Below are 23,311 nucleotides of genomic sequence, written 5' to 3'. Positions count from 1 at the left end.
CTCTGCAGTATATATTTAAGTACATAAAACTATACAAGACACACTGTATCATATTCAAGGTTAAAGAACTGATATTACCTAACAGATTGACAGGACATCAGAATACAGATTTAACACATTCAAAGTCAATAAAAGCCAATTACCTGAAGAAGGTGACAAAAAACTGCACAAGATCCATGATTGTGTTGTGTTGTGAGAACGCAATCTGAAAAATCAAAATAAAAGGAAGTTTGAAACTTACTGAATCTGTGTTCTTCAACATGGTGATGCTTCATGGCATTTTCAAATACAATATTTTTAAATCATAAAGAAATCTGGATTACCATATTATAAATCATATGTGCTAGAACCCAAATTTCATTGACAACACTTCATATATCCCAAAACTGAAGACAACCTTTACACAGGCTTTAACACTAAATGCTTTAAGAAAACTATTATAAAATTACTTCAGTAATGTATGCTAAGACTGTCACTTGAAATCCTATGAAATACACCAACCTAAAACATGCAAATACATTTCTACATCTAATAATGGTCATATATTTCTATCAATACAATTGATAATTGCTTATGAGATGAAAAACTTAACTTCAACTCTATGAAGGAAACAGAGGGAACTGGTTTTTCTTGTGTATTACTATCTAATGAAGCTGCAGTTATTTTGTTATAACCCCTGAAAGAATAAAATATATCAAAAGTTTATATTTTCATGTTAATGATTTCAGGAGAGAAGTCAATAATCTAAAGTTGTTCTCTGCTTTTGTTAACATTATAGAGACCATATTGTAACACATTTGTTGAAGAATTATTATACTTTGTACTAGTCAGTCGGAGAAGGCAATGGCACCCCACTCCAGTACTCTTGCCTGGAAAATCCCATGGACGGAGGAGCCTGGTAGGCTGCAGTCCATGGGGTCGCTAAGAGTCAGACACGACTGAGCAACTTTCCTTTCACTTTTCACTTTCATGCACTGGAGAAGGAAATGGCAACCCACTCCAGTGTTCTTGCCTGGAGAATCCCAGGGACGGGGGAGCCTGGTGGGCTGCCGTCTATGGGGTCGCACAGAGTCGGACACAACTGAAGCGACTTAGCAGCAGCAACAGCAGTACTAGTCAGTAATGCAGCATCTGAGTAGAGAATACTTGATATGAAAATCCAATTTTTCACTTATTAGGTGTAAATATTCTGGAAATATGTTTAACCTATTTTTGTCCCATGTGTGAATGGTAATAATAAAAGCATCCACTTCATTGTGTTAGAGGAAAGACTAACTCAATGAATAGAAATAAAATTATTACCATAAAATCTGGTATATAGTAGGCATAAAACAATAAATACCATGCTTTTACATCATGTATAAAGGAGCTGGTCAACATTAGTGAATTTTTCCAGGTAGCTGGAGGTGAATAATTAAGTTCTTGAAATCTCCTTCTCTTTTAATAATCTTTTATGAAAATCTTTCAAAAATATGTAATACAATTTCCACTTTCAGTGAAAACAGACTAACAAAGATGAGATTTCTCTCATCTTAAAGAACTAAAAACTATACAAAATATACAGAAAAAACATTTTCAGACATTAGACAAAAGGCAGACGGGGATATAATCCATGAGTGAAGGAAAACAAAGGAAATGAATTTCACAATTGTACCAGTTTTCAGGGTAAGGAATTGAAATGGCATTCTAAAATAAGAAATATTGTTTCTTATATAAAACAAAGAATTATAGCCAGTCGAGAAGATAGTTAAAATTTTGTATATATATGAAAGCTTAAATATAATAACATTCATTTCCAAAACGCTTCTAAGCATTTGAAGAATTACAAAGCATTTACTCAGAGACTGAGGAAAGATAATTGCTGTAGGAGATTGCTTCTAGGTGAAAACATTTAAAAAAATTTAGGAACAAACATCTTTTAAAATGGAAACAATACAGATGAATCATCTCCCCAGGTACTGTTCATGAGAGTATCTTACAAAGAGAGCTTACCAAATAATACTGTCAACAATAACTTAAAACCATTGTAAGATGATTCAAAATACAGCAATTGAGAACTAACTGGATAATCTTCAAAAGGATAATTATTTTGAAGTCCTAATAAATGAAATTGGTTTAATATAAACTGGATTAGGAAGGTAAAATTAGACAGCGTTGAGAAATATCTAAATAATAAAGAAAAAGAACTTGAATAAAGACTTGAATAAATTAGCAAATATAGAGAAAAGAAAAAGGAAACAAAATAAATAATAAATAAGCTTAAAAATAAAAGAATAAGATGAAGTATAGAAGCAGTGCATTAAATGTGAAGAGACCAATCCTCATCAAAAGAGATTTCCATAGCATGTTAAAAGGCATAATTTCCTTTGTTTTCTATAGACAGCACATCCATAACAGTGACACATCTATAGCCAAAATATAAAGGAAAGTGAGGGAAAAAAAAAAAATTGGCTCTTAAAAACAACAGCAACGAAGCCATGAAGGATAACATAAATACCAAAGTGAAATTCAAAATCAAAACCTAGTCTAATAAAACATAAAAGACACAAGTAATTCATAAAAATAATAAACCTATATGTACCAAAATACAGGCCAAATAAGTGAAAACACAAGGTTGGACTTCAAGAAGAATTAGGTAACATAATTAAATAGTAAAATTTTAATATGTGTATCTCTTTCATAACTGATCTGAACAAGCAGACAAAAAATTAATTTATTCAGTCATTCAAATCATGAAGAAACATTCAAAGAAATACTGCTTAAGCAAGCTCTCTTCTAGGAGCTGGTGACAACCTTGTAAATAAGACAAAGTCCCTTGTCTCTTGGAATTGGCATCCCAATAGCAGGAGACAGAAAATAACAAGGTAGACTCATAAATGGATATCATAATTTTCGATAATGGCAAATGTTCCGAAGAAAAATAAGGTGATATGATGAAGTAGAAGGCTACGTAAGCTAGTTTAGATCAGGCAGTTACAGCCAGCCTTACTGAAGCCATATGTAAGCTGACACAAAAGAATGGTAAAGCCACAGAAAGATCTGTTAGAAGAGAACTCGAGGCTTAGAGAATAGCATGCTTAGGCTAGAGGTGTTTAAGAAACTGAAGTCACAACAGCTGCCGTATTGTGAGCTACAGAAAGAATAGTTAAAAATGAGTACAGTGTGACAAGCTGGGGTTAATTCACCGAGGTCCTTGGCATGATAAAGAGTTTGGAATGTTTTATAAGAGCTAAATCATATAATAACATGGTCTTACTCTCAAGAAAAACATTCTGGCTGCTGGGTGAGGAAGAGATGAGAAAGAAAAGCAGGGACATTAACAAGAAGGACACTGGATTTTTCTAGTTATGATAGTAGCTTGTACAAGGGTAACATCCTTGCAGACAAAACCAAGTTAATGCGCACATAATTTGGAGTGAAAGGTGAGAGGGCCTGGTAAAGACTGGATATGAGTCATTTAAAACTAAAAGGAAGTTTAGGGCCACCTCATTATCGGAACTAACAAAAAAGTGAACAATTAAGTAGGAGGAACTCAGGAGAGCACTGTGTCAAGGATGTCAAGGAAAAGGAATGTTGCAAGAAGAAAGTCCTGGTTGGTTTTGTTGGTTGAGTAAGATGAAGATGGGAATATGACTGTTAATATTAAATTTGACATCAACCTTGTGCATGGGTAACAAACAAATGCACTTTCAATGAAGGGGTGGGAACGTTCATTTTTTTAAAATTTAAATTTATTTTAATTGGAGGCTAATTACTTTACAATATTGTATTGGTTTTGCCATACATCAATATGAATCTGCCAGGGGTGTACATGTGTTCCCAATCCTGAAGTCCCCCACCTCCCTCCCCGTACCATCCCTCTGGGTCATCCCAGTGCACCAGCCCCAAGAATCCTGTATCCTGCATCGAACCTAGACTGGCGATTCATTTCTTATATGATATTATACAGGTTTCAATGCCATTCTCCCAAATCATCCCACCCTCTCACTCTCCCACAGAGTCCAAAAGACTGTTCTATACATCTGTGTCTCTTTTGCTGTCTCGCATTAAACAGAGAATGCAAGGTGAACATGTAATGTGAGGAAGTAGAGACAGCAACTACAGACTGAACTTTCAAAAAGATCTGTTAGAAAACAGCAGACAGAATCAGGAGCATATAAAATAGGAAAACAAATCTTTTCCTAAATCCATAGTGCATTTAGAAAAGCAGACAGTGTACATTATGCAGAGAAACTACTTAAAAATTCCAAATGGTAGGGGTTTTATGTACTATATTATCAGCTTAAAACAAAATTAAAACTATAATTTTGAATATAAACAAAAAAAGCTTAACTACTCACAAACTGAGAAATATAATCGGTGAGGTCAAGTTCCAGGTGGAGAGTGACAATGGTAGCATAGTTTTTTTTAATATCCCTTAGTTTCTACATTGGGCTTCCCTGGTGGCTCAGACGGTAAAGCGTCTGCCTACAGTGCGGGAGACCATGGTTCAATCCCTGGTTTGGGAAGATACCCTGGAGAAGGAAATGGCAACCCACTCCAGTACTCTTGCCTGGAAAATTCCATGGACTGAGGAGCCTGGTAGGCTACAGTCCATGGGGTCACAAAGAATCGGACATGACTGAGTGACTTCACTTCAGAAAGAAAAAACTCAGTATCTATCTATCTGCCCATTACCTATCTATATCAAGGAAACTACAAAAAAAAGAAGAAGAAGAAAATAACTCAATACAGTTAAATGAGAAATTCTCATCCTCTTGATTGCCGAAACATGAACAGGTACTGATAAGCCACAGCCACGTGGTAGCAGAGTCCACGTGGGAGTAAGAAGAGAATCAACAGGATAATCCAAAAGACATTCACTGGAACCAGGCAGGCCAATTTGAATACAGGAAGTAAAAACTGAAGTGGTTTTGCCTAGTCCAAGAGCATATGAGTGCAAAGGGTCTTCAAGAAGTTCCAAAAGAGGCTAGAACAGCTTGGGACACATGAATTTTCAAAAGCAACCACTCAAATCTCTATTCCAAGACAGACCCCATATTGAGGAAAAACTGTTGGAAGTGAAATCCAAATTGAGCAGAGCAGGGAAAATGGAAACAAAGGAAAAAAGGTCCAACTCTGGGAGAGGAACAGAGCCTGGAAATCTTTAAAAACCAAGTGACATATATTGGGAGGAGGGAAAAAAGGCATATATACACAAACACACACATGGGCTTCCCTCATTGCTGAGACAGTAAGGAATCCACCTGCAATGCAGGAGGCCCAGGTTCGATCCCTGGGTTGGAAGGATCCTCTGGAGAAGGGAATGTCTACCCACTTCAGTATTCTTGCCTGGAGAATTCCATGGACAGAGGAGCCTGGTGGCCTACAGTCCATAGAGTTGCAAGAGTCAGACACGACAGAGCAACTAATACTGCCACTAAATATTTATATATGTAGTGTTAGCTATCATCACTCTGACTCTTTAATCTACAAAGGGTTTTGTATTCCTTCAAGATAAGTAATGCAAAAACACTGGTTATAGCCAAAAGTGTTAAAATAAATTTAGGATGGCAAAGCACATGACTCAGGCTGGCACTGCAGAATTTTATTATTGCTTTTTGCCCTTTCGAGGTCCATATAGCTAAGTAACTTGGAAGAAAAAAAAAAATCATGTTTTGAGGCAAGTAAGCAAAACACAGACACACATGAAAATATCTTCCTGAATTTCCCCAAAGAATATTTGCAAAAAGAAAGCAGACAAGGGAAGCATCTACAAGCTACAATAATGAACTAAAGCACTAAAACATTCGGAAACTTGTATTATCTATCTGTAACTAATTTGTTAACATAATTGTGCTGAAGAAAAAGTGTGGATGGCACAAGCAGTCTCTATACTTAGCATGCCATCTGGGTTCTAAGGACTTAAGCTGAACAGCGTTTGATATTGGTTGTTCACACAGAAAGTCAGTATTGCAATGGGTGTTGCAAATCTCTTTCATTGTTTCTCCACCTGGGATTTTCTAAGAAGTTCCACAGGAGATAGCCTTTGAAAGATACTATGTCAGCGAGTCCAGCATCAGGCACAGGTGTAAAAATGGAAGGCAGATACCAGGAGATTTGGTTGCGCTGGTGAACAAGGCCAAGCAAATACTAACTCAAGCACATTCGCTCTCAAGATTCCCACTCTGGAGAGTTAACGTATTCAGCCATCAAAATACTTCACTGAAAATCTATTACAATCTGGGCACCATGTCAGATTCTTGGATATATCAGTGAAAAAAAGATTCTTAGTGGTTGTAGCAGAGGTAAACAAAAACAGTAATAACAATTGTAAATTATATACTGTGATAGAATTTAGTGATTCTAATGGTGTAAAAAAAACCCTAAATGTACCCTATTTTCTATATAAATGTACATGGTTATCTAAAAATAGGCAGGAATACTGAGAACAGATAGGAGAAAAAGGCAGGAGTAGCAGAAAGAAATGATACGAGCATTAGTTGCAAATGTATCTGGCTATTCTCACTATTTCTCTACCTAGGAAGAGTATCCAGCAACTCCAGGTCCCTTCCAAAGAAATCGGAAGACCTACAGAAAAAGAACTAAATAGAGATAAATGAAGAACCGTTCTAAGTGATACTGGCAACTGGTCTTCATATGATATTGGTCGATAGGGCTAGCTCCTTATCATCTAAATTTCACCTCAAACACACGGCTCTAACACTTAGATAAAGTATCTGCCCTCTCCCTTATTCTATACTGTTATGTGAACCTACTTCTTTTATAAATATCTCATTCTGAAATTATCTGATATATTGGTTGATGGTTGATTATTAGTTAAAATATCTTTCCCCACTAAAATGTAAATTCCTATACAGGATGCTTGGGGCTGGTGCACGGGGATGATCCAGAGAGATGATATGGGGTGGGAGGTGGGAGGGGGGTTCAGGATTGGGAACTCATGTACACCCATGGCGGATTCATGTCAATGTATGGCAAAACAATACAGCATTGTAAAGTAAAATAAAGTAAAAATTAAAATTAAAAAAAAATAAAATGTAAATTCCTTGAGAATACGAGCCTTGTTCATATTATCTGTGCCACTATTCTGCTACCTAGAACACTATTTGGTACACAGTACATAGTAAGCATTTAATTTTTAAAAAATCTGCTAAATAAATAAATAACAACATCAAAATTTAGCATATCATAAATCCTTATTAACAGCCATGAAAGGAAGGAGGAACAGATGTTATTCTTCAAAACATTAAAAAATTATTTATTTGATCTTCCTTTATAAATCAATAAGCATATAGACTATACCTTCAAATTTCAGATCATAAAATAGTATTAACTCTTAGAAAATTTATATAGAGTTCAGATGTTCGAAAAAATTTGCATCTGAATAAAATGTTTGCATTTATAATCACAGAAAAAATTCATATCTACCATTTATAATTTTACCTACATATAAATAAAATAATTTGAAACCAAGATAGCAGAAATAGTTTCTCAATATGTATTTTACCTCAGTTCTTAATTTCAACAATAAACATTTTTAACTAGGCTTGTCTTCCAGGAATTTCTTTCAGAAGATGACTTAGTTCAGACTATAATGTTCTCATATAAACCATATGATATTGCCTGAAATATTACTTTTTAATCAAGTGATCTTTCAGAGTGGTCTTTTGATCACTTAGCTAATATTATTTAGACAACAGTGAGACAAATTATAACAACAAAAGCAATACTATAGTCATAGTTTCCCTGAAAGTGTATCTCTAGAGGATATGGGACACTTCTGACTCTAAAATCTCTGTCTAATAAGAAACACTTGGTTATAACATGCCTCTTTACAGGTAATCAATATGTTCCAATTTGGTTTTGTGGTCATTACTATGAAAAATATGAGAAGTTTACTTAAGCTGAATTTAAACTTAGTTTTAAAACTTTAACCAACAAAATGTACCTCTGAAATTCTCTTTTCTTTAATGATTTTTTTCAAGTTATCTAATAATTATTCAAAGAAAATTATTAAAAAATCAGGAAACCAATTAAAGTTTCACAATATTCTCATTTTCTTCATGCTTTTAAAGTGTCCCAAATGACTGATAAACTGAAATGCTAAATATCACAGTTAGCTGAAACTACAGCAACAAAGATAATACACTTTGTCCATTTAATCTTAAATGTAAATTCATATAGAAAACATGTCCAAAATCTAAAACCTGCTTTAAAATATGCTGTATTATTCATTAACAACAATAACGATCAACACTTTGAATATATGATTTGATGAAAAAGTTGCATTAAGTGTGCTTGGAATAGAGAAGTAGATTAATAGTTTGATATTTACCACAAAATGTCAGATTTTATAAGACAGAAAAAAATGTTCTTATTATGAAGGACAAACTGGTGTGTTTGTGCAAAATGTCAGCTTGCTATAAATTCTGATGTAATATTGAGACATAAAAAAAGTGAAAATATGAAGAGATGTGTTAAAATGATTAAATTCATCTAACGAACTGAAAGTAAAAGAGAGGTTCTTGAAACCACTATTTGGATTATAGTCCTTCAAAATGATGACATAAAAGCAGAGTTAAGTAATCCAAGTTAGTCATCGAGTCATATCTCAAAGACAACTGGGCTTGTTTCAGCAAGCATTTCAAAATCATATTAGGTCTATCTCTGCATTTTTAAAAATAAAGTACAATGGTGCTTAAATTAACTATTACTGAATAAGCTCAACTAAGATAATCTATTTGAGATATTAATAAGCATAAATTTCCTACAGATAACTAATACACTGCTTATTGATAATATAAATTTATATCACTTCTGATAAAGTGATATTTTTTTAAAATGCAGTTAAATAAAAAATGGATGATTTTTAAAAGAGAATAAAATGTATGATGAACAAACATACTGGCCAATTCTGCATGAATACTATACACATTACTCTGTGATCATAAAACCTTGAATGTTGTCTATAAAAGTTTAACGAGTTTAATTCTTCTTAGAGAAAACACATGCCTCAGTGAAGGCACTTATAACTTTCCTCCTGGTTTAACGTAGAAACCTAACTGTCTTCAATCTCATAAGTTTCTGGTCATCCTTTACCCAGCCTACAAAATGTTCTATATTTGAAATGGAAGGACTTTCCCATAATTCTACTCCTCAGGATGCTTCACTCCCCCACTTAAATCTCCTCACTGTTTTTCCACCACTTTTATCTTGAACTCCAACTTCCTTAACACAGAAGCAATGATCCCCAAACCGTGGCCCTTGCTTCTCTCTACGCAGAGCACTGACACGGCCGGGATCACACTGTGCTCATTAGCAACCTCTGCACTTTGTTTGCCACAAACTGTTTCCTCCTGCGCTAACACCTTCTTCTCTTGAGTAACTCCTATCCAAATGATCCGCTTCCTGCCACGTCCAGATCCTGTACAGTGGCCCTCAACTGTACGCCTGTTGTTCCTACCATACACACTAACATTTATTAAAGTGCTTACCATTGCCCAGGCACTATGCAGAGTGTTTTTTACACACTAGTTTATTTAATTCTCAGAATAAGCCAATAAAGTAGGTAATGTTATTAAATTTATCTTATAGATAAGAAAATAAAGGTTTATAGATTACTCAGGCAACAAGCAGTGGAGGTAAAATGGAAACCAATGCATTCTGAAGCTAGTTCTTAAGTTCCATACTTTCCTAGCAAGAATCAATCAGAGTGCGCTGCAATAATTAGCACAGCTGTCTTCTCTTTCCATTCAACTTCAAGATATTTGAAGTTAAGTATTAATTACAATGTTGAGCAAAACACTTCTAGCAACTAGCAAAGAGCCTAGTGTTTTTACTTATATGTCTTTGTGTACTTAGTCGCTTAGTCGTGTCTCACTCTTCGTGATCCCATGAACTGTAGCCCAGCAGGCTCCTCTGTCCATGGGATTCTCCAGGCACGAATGCTGGAGTGGGTTGCCATTTCCTCCTCCATGGGATCTTAGCAACCCAGAGATGGAACCCAGGTTTCCCGCGTTGCAGGTGGATTCTTTACCATGTGGTGCACCAGGGGGTGAATGAATTGCAGTAACTTCTAGAGATTTGCAACTTAATGCTCTCAATAGTCTCAAAACAGTTTCATTTTACTGAAGGTCAAGCTGTTCAGAAAAATGATTAGTTTTAAATCAAGAGTAGTCAGTAAAAACATATAGAGCTTTAAATCTACATATTCAGAGAGTAAATTTTCTGTAAGTTAAAGGATATTATCGTTTCAAAAACAGTATTAAGTGTTAAAAAGTGAAACCAAACCATTAAAATGGAAAGATAAAGTTTTGTATTTGTAATGCTACGTGTTCCTGATTATCGTATTAGCATATTTATAAGGTATTCAAGTATCAGGTTTAAATTCAAATATATAAAACTGCAAGAGTAATGGCTAATATAGAAGTCTATATGCAGTTTATGCTTGTAACACTACCTTCTATAAATTATCTTTTCTTTTTCCCCCACAACTAGCTTCTCTCCTATAATTTAAGAGGTGAAAAGGGACCTTCCTTTTATAGAGTGATATTCACCAACCCTTCATCATTCAGTTCTGCCTCTAAAACTTCAAAAACAGGTTTACATCTAAACCCCAAAGAAGCAAATGTAGCCACAGTCTTACTAAAGCATGCGGTACTTGCAAAATGTCATTTTCTCCATAAATATATACTTCTACTAAATAAGTGATCGAACCATCTGCATTTAAAAAGGCATTAATAGTTGCTAAAGAAACAATGAAAGTTATAAAATTTCAAAGAAAAAATATTTTCTATACACATCTAATTTTGAAACTTTGAAGGTTAATTCTTATTCTCCTCTCCATTAAATTTAGACTAATGGACCAGAATGCAGTGAATAAGGTGCTTTCCATAAGAAAGTGTTTTTAAAACCAATTTAGTAGGTCCCCACAACTGTTCTATTCCATTGCACTGTTCCTTTAAGAAAGTCTTCTTCAAGCAATAAATGCTGGAGAGGGTGTGGAGAGAAGGGAACCCTACTACACTGTTGGTGGGAATGCAAACTAGTACAGCCACTATGGAGAGCACTGTGGAGATTCCTTAAAAATCTGGAACTAGAACTGCCATATGACCCAGCAATCCCACTGCTGGGCATACACACTGAGGAAACCAGAATTGAAAGAGACCCATGTACCCCAATGTTCATTGCAGCACTGTTTATAATAGACAGGACAAGGAAGCAACCTAGATGTTCATCAGCAGATGAATGGATAAGAAAGCTGTGGTACATAGACACAATGGAGTATTACTCAGCCATTAAAAAGAATACATTTGAATCAGTTCTAATGAGGTGGATGAAACTGGAGCTGATTATACAGAGTGAAGTAAGCCAGAAAGAAAAACACCAATACAGTATACTAACACATATATATGGAATTTAGAAAGATGGTAGCGATGACCCTGTATGCAAGACAGCAAAAGAGAAACAGATGTATAGAACAGTCTTTTGGACTCTGTGGGAGAGTGAGAGGGTGGGATGGTTTGGGAGAATGGCATTGAAACATGTATAATATCATATAAGAAACGAATCGCCAGTCCAGGTTCGATGCAGGATACAGGATGCTTGGGGCTGATGCACTGGGACAATCCAGAGGGATGGTATGGGGAGGGAAGAGGGTGGGGGGTTCAGGATGGGGAACACGTGTACACCCGTGGCGGATTCATGTTGATGTATGGCAAAACCAATACAATATTGTAAAATAACTAGCCTCCAATTAAAATAAACAAATTTAAATTAAAAAAAAAGAATGTCTTCTTATCTCTCCTTGCTAGTCTCTGGAACTCTACATTCAGTTGATTATATCTTTCCCTTTCTCCCTTGCCTTTTCCTTCTCTTCCTCTTAGATGAACAATACAAAGAAAGAGAGAAAAACAACAGAATGGGAAAAGACCAGATATTTCTTCAAGAAAATTGGAGATATCAATGGAACATTTCATGCAAGGATGCATATGATAAAGGACAGAAACACTAAGGACCTAATAAAAGCAGAAGAGATTAAGAAGTACCAAGAATACACAGAATTAAAGGTCTTAATAACTCAGATAATCATGATGATATGGTCACTCACCTAGAGCCAGACATACTGGAACATGAAGTCAAGTGGGAAAGCACTGAAAGTAAAAAGTGAAAGTGAAGTCGCTCAGTAGTGTCTGACTCTTTGCAACCACGTGGACTTTAGCCTACCAGGCTCGTCTTTCCATGGTATTTTCCCAGCCAAGTGTACTGGAGTGGGTTGCCATTTCCTTCTCCAGGGGATCTTCCCAACCCAGGGATTGAACCCAGATCTCCCCCATTGTGGGCAGATGCTTTACCATCTGAGCCACCAGGGAAAGCATTACTATGAACAAAGCTAGTGGAGGTGACAGAATCCCAGCTGAGCTATTTAAAATGCTACAAGATGATGCTCTTAAAATGCTGTACTCAAGATGCCAGCAAATATGGAAAACTCAGCAGGGGCCAGACGACTAGAAATGGTCAGTTTTCATCCCAGCTCCAAAGAAGGGCAATGCCAAAGAATGTACAAACTACTGTACAATTGCACTCATTTCACATGCCAGCAAGGTAATGCTCAAAATAGTTCAAGCTAGTTCACCTTTAGCAGTAGGAGAACCAAGAACTTCCAGATGTACAAGCTGGGTTTAAAAAAGGCAGAGGAAGCAGAGATCAAATGGCTGACATTTATTGGATCATGGAGAAAGCAAAGAAATTTCAGAAAAACATCTGCTTCATTGACTACACTAAAACCTTTGGCTGTGTAGATCACAACAAACTGTAGAAAATTCTTAAAGACATGAAATTACCAGACCACCTTAACCTGTCTCCTGAGAAACCTCTATTGAGGTCAAGAACCAATAGTTAGAATTGCACAAGAAACAACTACCTGGTTCAAAATTGGGAAAGGTATACATCAAGGCTGAATATTCTCACCCTGTTTATTTAACTTACATACAGAGTACATCATGTGAAATGTCAGGGTAAAAGACAAAGAAGGGTGAATGCAGAAGTATTGCTGCTTTTGAATTGTGGTGCTGCAAAAGACTCTTGAGAGTCCCTTGGACTGCAGGGAGATCAAACCAATCAATCACAAAGGAAATCAATCCTGAATATTCACTGGAAGGACTGATGCTAAAGCTAAAGCTCCAATATTTTGGCTACCTGATGTGAAGAGTCAACTCACTGGAAAAGACCCTGATGCTGGGAAAGACTGAGGCAGGAGAAGAAGCCGGTGCCAGAGGATGAGATGCTTGGATGACATCACTGACTCAATGCACAGGAGTTTGAGCAGGCTCTGGGAGATAGTGTAGGACAGGGAAGCCTGCCATGCTACAGGGCATGGGGTTGTAAAGGGTCAGAGACGACTCATTGACTGAACTGCAATAACTTTTTAAAACTTCAAATTTCAGCTATGTACAATGAAAGGTGTATGATAGAATAAAAATTTATTTTAGTTTAAAAATTAATAATGGAGATTACATAGAAACAAATTTTTTCTGTTTTATATAAAAATATTACAGTCTATAAGATCAAATTATGAGTGTAAGTATCTGAAAATATTTATTAGGTTATGTGAATATTTAACTTATATGCAGAGTACATCATGCGAAATGCCAGGCTGGATGAAGCACAAGCTGGAATCCAGATTGCCAGGAAAAATATCAATAACCTCAGATATGCAGATAATATCACCCTTATGGCAGAAAGAGAGGAGTAATTAAACTTTAACCTCTTGATGAAGGTGAAAGAGGAGAGTAAAAAAGTTGTTTTAAAACAAAATATTCAAAAAAACAAAAATAAAGGCATCTGGTCCCATCATTCCATGGCAAATAGATAGGGAAACAATGGAAACAGTAACAGGCCTTATTTTCGGGGGCTCCAAAATCACTGCAGATGGTGACTACAGCCATGAAATTACAAATCATTTTCTCCTTGGAAGAAAAGCTATGACAAGCCTAGACAGTAGAGACACTGTTTTGCCTACAAAGGTCCATATAGTTAAAGCTTTGGCTTTTCCAGTAGTCATGTATGTATGTGAATGTTGGACCATAAAGAAGGCTGAACAACAAAGAATTGATGCTTTTCAACTGTGGTTTTGGAGAAGACTCTTGAGAGTCCCTTGGACTGAAAAAAGATCAAATCAGTCAATTCTAAAGGAAATGAATCTTGAATATTCATTAGAAGGACTGATGCTGAAGTTGAAGCTCCAATAATTTGGCCACCTGATGTGAAGAACTGACTCGTTGGAAAAGACACTCATGTTGGGAAAGATTTAAGGCAGCAGAAGGGGATTATAGAGGGTGAAATGATTGTGTGGCATCACTGACTCAATGGGCATGAGTTTGAGCATGCTCTGGGAGATGGTGAAGGACAGGGAAGCCTGGTATGCTGCAGTCCATAGAGAAGACTCTTGAGAGTCCCTTGGACTGCAAGGAGATCCAACCAGTCCATTCTGAAGGAGATCAGCCCTGGGATTTCTTTGGAAGGAATGACGCTAAAGCTGAAACTCCAGTACTTTGGCCACCTCATGCAAAGAGTTGACTCATTGGAAAAGACTCTGATGCTGGGAGGGATTGGGGGCAGGAGGAGAAGGGGACGACAGAGGATGAGATGGCTGGATGGCATCATGGACTCAATGGAAGTGAGTCTGAGTGAACTCCAGGAGTTGGTGATGGATAGGGAGGCCTGGCGTGCTGCAATTCATGGGGTTGCAAAGAGTCGGACATGACTGAGCGACTGAACTGAACTGAACTGAACTGATGGGGTCTCATAGAGTCAGACATGACTGAGCGACTGAACAACAATGAATATTTAGACAGAGTGCATTAAAAATCTTAACAGATTAATTAAACATCAAAGGAAAAGTAATGACTTTTAAAAATACTACTATAAAGAAGTTGGAAAATTTCTTAGAAATATTTTACAAATGAAAAGATTAAAAATGTTCTTTATAAGCCATATTCTTAGAAAAATATTTTACACTTAAGCTATCATATCTAATTGAAACTATTTTGTTGGTTATAAAAAACAGCATTGGTAGTAATATTTCATATAAGGACTCACCAAAACTCTGCAGAGAACAACTTAGTACATATTTTGTGATTTCTGAGCAATATGGTCTCAGTTTTACTACTCAAGTCTGACATTATAGCATAAACTTGATATATCTTCCATCTCTGAATCTCTAGAGCATTTGTACCTATCATAACCAATCATATATTGTCACTGTCATAAAAACTTTCCATTCCTCTCTATAAGAATATATTCCTTAAATATTATTAGATTTAGTCCTCACATAGACATTTTCTGATTATCAGAACTGATATATTAGTTGAGTAACTAATAAAATTAACAATTTCCAATGCTATTTCTTGAAATTGTGCTAAGAGTTTTAATGAAAGAAGAATCTTAACAGGAAAGGTTTATTTGAAAATATATATAACAAATTGGTGATGAACAGGGAGGCCTGGTGTGCTGCAATTCAGGGGGTCGCAAAGAGTCGGACACGACTGAGTGATTGAACTGAACCGATAACAAATTTCTCAAGTCTTTAACAATTTCAGTTCAGTTCAGTTCCTCAGTCATGTTTGACTCTTTGCAACCCCATGAACCGCAGCACACCAGGCCTCCCTGTCCATCATCAATTCCCAGAATTCACTCAAACCCATGTCCATCGCGTTGGTGATGCCATCCAACCATCTCATCCTCTGTCGTCCCCTTCTCCTCCTGCCCTCAATCTTTCCCAACATCAGGGCCTTTTCAAATGAGTCAGCTCTTCATATCAGGTGGCCAAAGTATTGGAGTTTCAGCTTCAACATCAATCCTTCCAATGAACACTCAGGACTGATCTCCTATAGGATGCACTGGTTGGATCTCCTTGAAGTCCAAGGGAATCTCAAGAGTCTTCAACACCACAGTTCAAAAGCATCAATTCTTTGGTGCTCAGCTTTCTTTATAGTCCAACTCTCACACCCATACATGACCACTGGAAAAACCATAGCCTTGACTAGACAGACCTTTGTTGACAAAGTAATATCTCTGCTTTTTAATATGCTATCTAGGCTGGTCATAACTTTTCTTTCAAGGAGTAAGCATCTTTTAATGTCATGGCTGCAGTCACCATCTGCAGTGATTCTGGAGCCCAGAAAAATAAAGTCTGACACGGTTTCCACTGTTTCCCCATCTATTTGCCACGAAGTGATGGGACTGGATGCCGTGATCTTAGTTTTCTGAATGTTGAGCTTTAAGCCAACTTTTTCACTCTCCTCTTTCACTTTCATCAAAAGGCTCTTTAGTTCTTCTTCACTTTCTTCCATAAGGGTGGTGTCATCTGCATATCTGAGGTTATTGATATCTCTTCTGGCAATGTTGATTCCAGCCTGTGCTTCCTCCAGCCCAGCATATCTCATGATGTACTCTGCATATAAGTTAAATAAACAGGGTGACAATATACAGCCTCGACATACTCCTTTTCCTATTTGGAACCAGTCTGTTGTTCCATGTCCAGTCAGTTCTAAATGTTGCTTCCAGACCTGCACACAGGTTTTTTAAGAGGCAGGTGAGGTGGTCTGGTATGCCCATCTCTTTCAGAATTTTCCACAGTTTATTGTGATCCATACAGTCAAAGGCTTTGGCATACTCAATAAAGCAGAAATAGATGTTTTTCTGGAACTCTCTTGCTTTTTTGATGATCCAGCAGATGTTGGCAATTTGATCTCTGGTTCCTCTGCCTTTTCAAAAACCAGCTTGAACATCTGGAAGTTCACGGTTCATGTACTGCTGAAGCCTGGCTTGGAGAATTTTGAGCATTACTTTACTAACATGTGAGATGAGTCAATTATGTGGTAGTTTGAGCATTCTTTGGCATTGCCTTTGTTTGGGATTGGAATGAAAATTGACCTTTTCCCATTTGGAAGACAATAATAACAACAGCAGATAATCATGATAATAATGCTATTATTATTATATGTCCTTTGAGTTAATTTGGGAAAAATTATACAAGGACATCTTTATTATTTAGGTTTTCCCAGTAGCTCAGCCAGTAAAGAATCCACCTTCAATGGCAGGAGTCCCCAGTTCAATGCTTGGGACAGAAGATCCCCTGGACAAGGGATAGGCTAACCAATCCAGTATTCTTGGGCTTCCCTGGTGGCTTACTGGGTAAAGAATCTATTTGCAATGCAGGAGGCCTGGGCTCAATCCCTGGGTTGGGAAGATCCCCTGGAGGACATGACAACCCATTCCAAGATTCTTGCCTGGAGAATCCCCAAGGACAGAGGAGGCTGTCCATGGGGTCACAAAGAGTTGGATACAACTGAACAACTAAGCACATCTTTATTAATACACATGTTATAACTTTTACTTTCACACCATATACACAAGATAAAACTTCCTATAGGCTCCAATCCCTGTCTGTCAAGTAGCTAGCATCTTCTTCTGTGCTCAAATGACTCATGTCTATGTTCAAAATACTAACAGACTTGTGATAAAAATTTACAAACATCAACATTAGGATTCTGTTCTTTTTCTCTTTGGTTCTATATAACTTAACCACTATTAGTAAGAGGATATCACCTAGTGTACTATGGAAATTAGATTTGCAAATTGAAGAATGATTCCTAGCATCATTCTCATTAAAAAAATCAAATCTAAATTATGACATCAGTTTGCAGATTGACTTAATAGTGAATTACCAAATTCCATTTACTCAGAAACAGGTAATTTAGATTCAATCTAATTTAATTTAATTTAAACGGTGATATGTAAGTGTTGATGAGCAGCATTATTGCAAGAGAATACAAAGTACTTAAGTTCAATGCACTCTTTCTGTTTTTAAGGTATTAGCATTGCAGTTATAGTAGTAATTTTTTTTCTTTTTTTATTGTCAAGATTCAATTGCATGGCATTACAAGTAATAAAGAATAAGGGTTAACAAAATAAAATCTCCGCCAAGAACCTGATGAAAATCAACTGAACAGCATGATTCCTAACATTACCAAAAAAAAATTTTTCCTGTTTAATTACTACATCATTGGTATATTCATCACATACTACTGCTAGCTAGGGGTGTTACAGTAATAATTAGGAGTCTTAAAGATGTCTGAATGCTAGGTTTGGCAATCTAAAATATAAAATACTCTATTGAAGACAATAAAGAAAGTTGTTTAAAAATTAGAATGATTTACTTCAAATGGAAATGGCTTTCTTAAACATATAAATTGATCAAATAAAATGTTAAATGGCAGAGGCTCCCCCTTCAATGAAGAGGCTCCAACTTCAATTAAAGTCTGATTAATGTGGACAAGTGGCTACCTACTTAAAAATGTCCTACTCTGATAGCCATATTACATATCTGGCAGAACAAAATAATCATTGTGATTTCTAAAATTCTACCAGTAAGAATATTATTTATGATACAATTAGAATTAAACCTTTACAATCCATATAACTCAGTAACAGGGACTAAAAAATAATGGTATAGCACAAAAAAATAACCTCAGTAAAGATGTTTATTCCTCAAACATGTTCATGAGTATTAAAAAAATCATGGAGCCAGTGGATTTTGGTGGAAATAATACTTTTAGAATGAGAAGCCTTAATTTACCTTTTAACTTAGCAATTATTACAATATTTAGTCATATGTCATCTGTATAAGGATTGTAGGTCATATAATTCATATTAAAAGGCTCTATTGAATAATAAAAGAAAAAAATTTTAATTTAATGGGATTATTGAGGAAAGGGACAAGAGATAGATAAAAACAAAAACATTTGATATACAGCTTGTAATAAAATATACATTATAACCAAAGGAAACTATATATTTCAGTAATACAAATACTAATATTATTTCAGTCAAGATTTTATTTAAAAAATCCAGTTTAAGAAACTTCCATTTAATTTTACTTTTACCTCAGGTCTAAAGATAAACAGATGATAGAGAGATGTGTATAGATTTATAATATATTTTATATGATATATATAATAGCCCACATTCACTACTTTATGTATATTTGTAAGAGTTTACTAGTTAACAAAACCTTTAAAAGAGTTTGTATTTACCTACTCAAATTGCATTTAAACTATTTGTATTTCATCAGCTCTGACTTTATCAGAAAATTTTCTTCCTACCTAAAACAAAGTATACAAGTGACAGTAACTTTAAAGCATCTAATGAGAAACTTTTCATTAATCAAACATACCAATTACTATAAGCATTCTAATAATTAAGTGGCAAAAACATTTTCTCATCTGTGTAAAATATAAACTCTTATGGTGTGATTAAAATGGTAGAATTATGAAATACTATAGCTAAAAAGCCACTTATATTTTCCCTATAATACTTATGACTATAATAAAGCCTCTACTTAATTTTGTAAGTGAAGTGATCACTATTAAGGCTGGAAAACCATTCTTTTGGACAATTCTATTCATTAGAAATTTTGTTTTAACTTGCACTATCTTTCTCTATCCTGGAGAAGGAAATGGCAACTGACTCCAGTATTATCACCTGGAGAATCCCACAGACAGGGGAGCCTGGCAGGCTACAGTCCATGGGGTCTTTGCGACCCCACAAAGCAACTACACACCACAGATATCTCTCTGTAATATCAACTGACTGATTTTAATTCACGTGTTTAGCGTTCCACGTATATGTGTGCTTGGTCATTCAGTCGTGTCTGACTCTTTGCGATGCCCTAGACTGTAATCTGCCAGGGTCCTCTGTCCATGGGATTTTCCAGGCAAGAATACTTGACTGTGTTGCCATTTCCTACTCCAGGGAATCTACCTGACCCAAGGATCCAACTTGTGTCTCTTCAATCTCCTGCACTGGCATGCAGATTCTTGACCACTGCACCACCTGGGAATCCCAGACACATACACACATATTTCTCTATAATATCTATCAACTGACTTTAATTCCACTCTCTAATGTTCTATAGAAATAATTAAAATTTTAGTCCACATAGAAATTTCAAAATATTAAACCCTTATTCATACAATTCCCATGTATAGTTTACTTCTGTACGTATCCCAGTTTCTCAATGTCCCTGTTAATATGCAGCAACTGGTACTGGATAATCCTCTTCAGTTCAACTCAGTTCAGTCATTCAGTCCTGCCCAACTCTTTGTGACCCCATGGACTGCAGCACGCCAGGCTTCCCTGTCCATCACCAGCTCACAGAATTTACTCAAACTCATGTCCATTGAGTCGGTGGTGCCATCCAACCATCTCATCCTCTGTCGTACCCTTCTCTTCCTGCCTTTAATCTTTCCCAAAATAAGGGTCTTTTCAAATGAGTGAGTTCTTCGCATCAGGTGGCCAAAGTATTGCAGTTTCAGCTTCAGCATCAGTCCTTCCAATGAATATACAGGACTGATTTAATTTAGGATTGACTGGTTTGATCTCCTTGCAGTCCAAGAGACTCTCAAGAGTCTTCTCCAACACCAACTTTCAAAAGCATCAATTCTTCAGCATTCACCTTTCTTTATAGTCCAACTCTCACATCCATACATGCCTACTGGAAAAACCATAGCTTTAACTAGATGGACCTTTGTTGGCAAAGTCATGTCAGTGCTTTTTAATATGCTGTCTAGGTTGGTCATAACTTTTCTTCCAAGGAGTAAGCGTCTTTTAATTTCATGGCTGCAGTCACCATCTGCAGTGATTTTGGAGCCCCAAAAAGATAAAGTCTGTCACTGTTTCCACTGTTTCCCCATCTACTTGCCATGAAGTGATGGGACTGGATGCTGTGATCTTAGTTTTCTGAATGTTGAATTTTAAGCCAACTTTTTCACTCTCCTCTTTCACTTTCATCAAGACGCTCTTTAGTTCTTCTTCACTGTCTGCCATAAGGGTGGTGTCATCTGCATATCTGAGGTTATTGATATTTCTCCCGATAATCTTGATTCCGGCTTGTGCTTCAGGCAGGCCCATGTTTCTCATGATGAACTCTGCTTAGAAGTTCAATAAGCAGGGTGACAATATACAGCCTTGACGTACTCCTTTCCTGATTTGGAACCAGTCTGTTGTTCCGTGTCCAGTTCTAACTGTTGCTTCCTGACCTGCAAACAGATTTCTCACGAGGCAGGTCAGGTGGTCTGGTATTCCCGTCTCTTTCAGAATTTTCCATGGTTTGTTGTGATCCACACAGTCAAAGGCTTTGGCACAGTCAATAAAGCAGAAGTAGATGTTTTTCTGGAATTCTTTTCCTTTTTGATGATCCAACGGATGTTGGCAATTTGATCTCTGGTTTCCTGCGTTTTCTAAATCCAGCTTGAACATCTGGAAGTTTACAGTTCACATACTGTTGAAGCCTGGCTTGGAGAATTTTGAGCATTCCTTTGCTAGCATGTGAGATGAGTGCAATTGTGTGGTAGTTTGAATATTCTTTGGCATTGCCTTTCTTTGGGACTGGAATGAAAACTGACCTTTTCCCGTCCTGTGACCTGGATATCGTCTATATATTGATAATAGAAAGGAATAAAGTTGTTTTTTTTTTTGAGAAAAGATTACAGACAATATTTTTGGACATGTTAGTCTGAAATGTCTTTTATATATCAAGTGGGCATATCAAGAAGGTAGCTGGATATTCAAATCTAGTGTTGATATAATAGGACTGGGTTGAGGTATAAGATCAGTTCGTCGCCAAGTTGTGTCCCACTCTTTGCGACCCATGGACTGCAGCACACCAGGCTTCAGGGTTGAGTAATAAATTTCTAAATAACAAATTAACATTCCTTGGAGATTTTCATCTTATACATTTTCGACATCCATTCTACCACCTATAGTTATTAGGTCTGACACAGACTGTTGTCTACCACACCTTCCTATATGCAGTACTTTTCAGAGCAGCCAACTAAGCATATGCAGCCCATAAGCATATTAAAACTTAAGGGAAAATATGAACACTTTGTGAAAGGAGAATCAGGAAACATTTAAAAAATAAAATAAGTGAAAAAAAAGCAGAATGAATGGATATATGAAAACAATAAAATATTATGCTAGAAGAATAGATTGAGAAACAAGAAGGAGAGGAAAAAGGAAAATTTGAAATAAAAGCTAAATGGTTTGGAAGATAGAAACAGAAATGTGATTGGAAAAATAATGAGAACCTGAAAATAGCAAAGAAAAATGGACTTAAAGAAGTATTTGAGCATAAGGTAGATACAATTCCTTAAATTAAAAAAACAAGATGACAAAAATTCTTCACCTGTCTACATAAGAGTAAAATTAAATAATATCAAGTATAAAACAAAAATTCTTGGCAATGGGTTTGCCGCCAGGACACAGGTGTCATGAAAACCACCATTAAACCTAAGCCAAAATGGGAAAGAAGACCCACATCAACATCGTTGTCATTGGGCACGTAGATTCAGGGAAGTCTACCACGACTGGCCATCTGATCTACAAATGTGGCGGGACTGACCAGAGAACAGTTGAAAAGTTCGAGAAGGAGGCTGCCGAGATGGGAAAGGGCTCCTTCAAATATGCCTGGGTCTTGGACAAACTGAAAGCTGAACGTGAGCGTGGTATCACCACTGATATCTCCCTGTGGAAATTTGAGACCAGCAAGTATTATGTTACCCTCATTGATGCCCCAGGACACAGAGACTTCATCAAAAACATGATTACAGGCACATCCCAGGCTGACTGTGCTGTCCTGATTGTTGCTGCTGGTGTTGGTGAATTTGAAGCCGGTATCTCCAAGAATGGGCAGGCCCATGAGCATGGGTGTAAAACAACTAATTGTTGGTGTTAACAAAATGGGATTCCACTGAGCCACCCTATAGCCAGAAGAGATACGAGGAAATTGTTAAGGAGTCAGCACCTACATTAAGAAAACTGGCTACAACCCCACACAGTAGCATTTGTGCCAATTTCTGGCTGGAATGGTGACAACATGCTGGAGCCAAGTGCTAATATGCCATGGTTCAAGGGATGGAAAGTCACCCATAAGGACAGCAATGTCAGTGGAACCACCCTGCTTGAAGCTCTGGATTGCATCCTGCCACCAACTCGCCCAACTGAGAAACCCTTGCGTTTGCCTCTCCAGGATGTCTATAAAATTGGTGGTATTGGTACTGTCCCTGTGGGTCGTGTGGACACTGGTGTTCTCAAACCTGGCATGGAGGTCACCTTTGCTCCAGTCAGTGTAACAACTGAGGTGAGGTCTGTAGAAATGTACCATGAAGCACTGAGTGAAGCCCTTCCTGGGGACAATGTGGGCTTCAATGTCAAGAATGTGTCTGTCAAAGATGTCCATCGTGGC

The 23,311-nt window shown here is 36.7% G+C and overlaps 1 protein-coding gene and 1 long non-coding RNA gene across 2 annotated transcripts in view; one reads left to right on the top strand and one right to left on the bottom strand.

The window, feature by feature from the left end:
• The window catches only part of ATRNL1 (attractin like 1), a 794,298-nt gene that overhangs the window by 461,670 nt on the left and 309,317 nt on the right, over positions 1-23,311 (bottom strand). Inside the window, exon 25 of the mRNA XM_040255081.1 lies at positions 144-205. Within this exon, the coding sequence (XP_040111015.1) occupies positions 144-205 (62 nt within the window). The remainder of the gene's footprint in view (positions 1-143; positions 206-23,311) is intronic.
• On the top strand, positions 7,972-22,747 carry LOC120873927. Its single transcript, XR_005723561.1, has 3 exons — positions 7,972-7,987; positions 16,594-16,597; positions 22,493-22,747. It is a non-coding gene; the product is annotated as an uncharacterized LOC120873927 (long non-coding RNA).

The sequence above is a fragment of the Oryx dammah genome, unplaced genomic scaffold, assembly GCF_014754425.2.
Source record: "Oryx dammah isolate SB20612 unplaced genomic scaffold, SCBI_Odam_1.1 HiC_scaffold_14, whole genome shotgun sequence".
In the NCBI taxonomy this organism is placed as follows: Eukaryota; Metazoa; Chordata; class Mammalia; order Artiodactyla; family Bovidae; genus Oryx; species Oryx dammah.
This window is presented reverse-complemented; position numbering and strand designations above follow the sequence as displayed.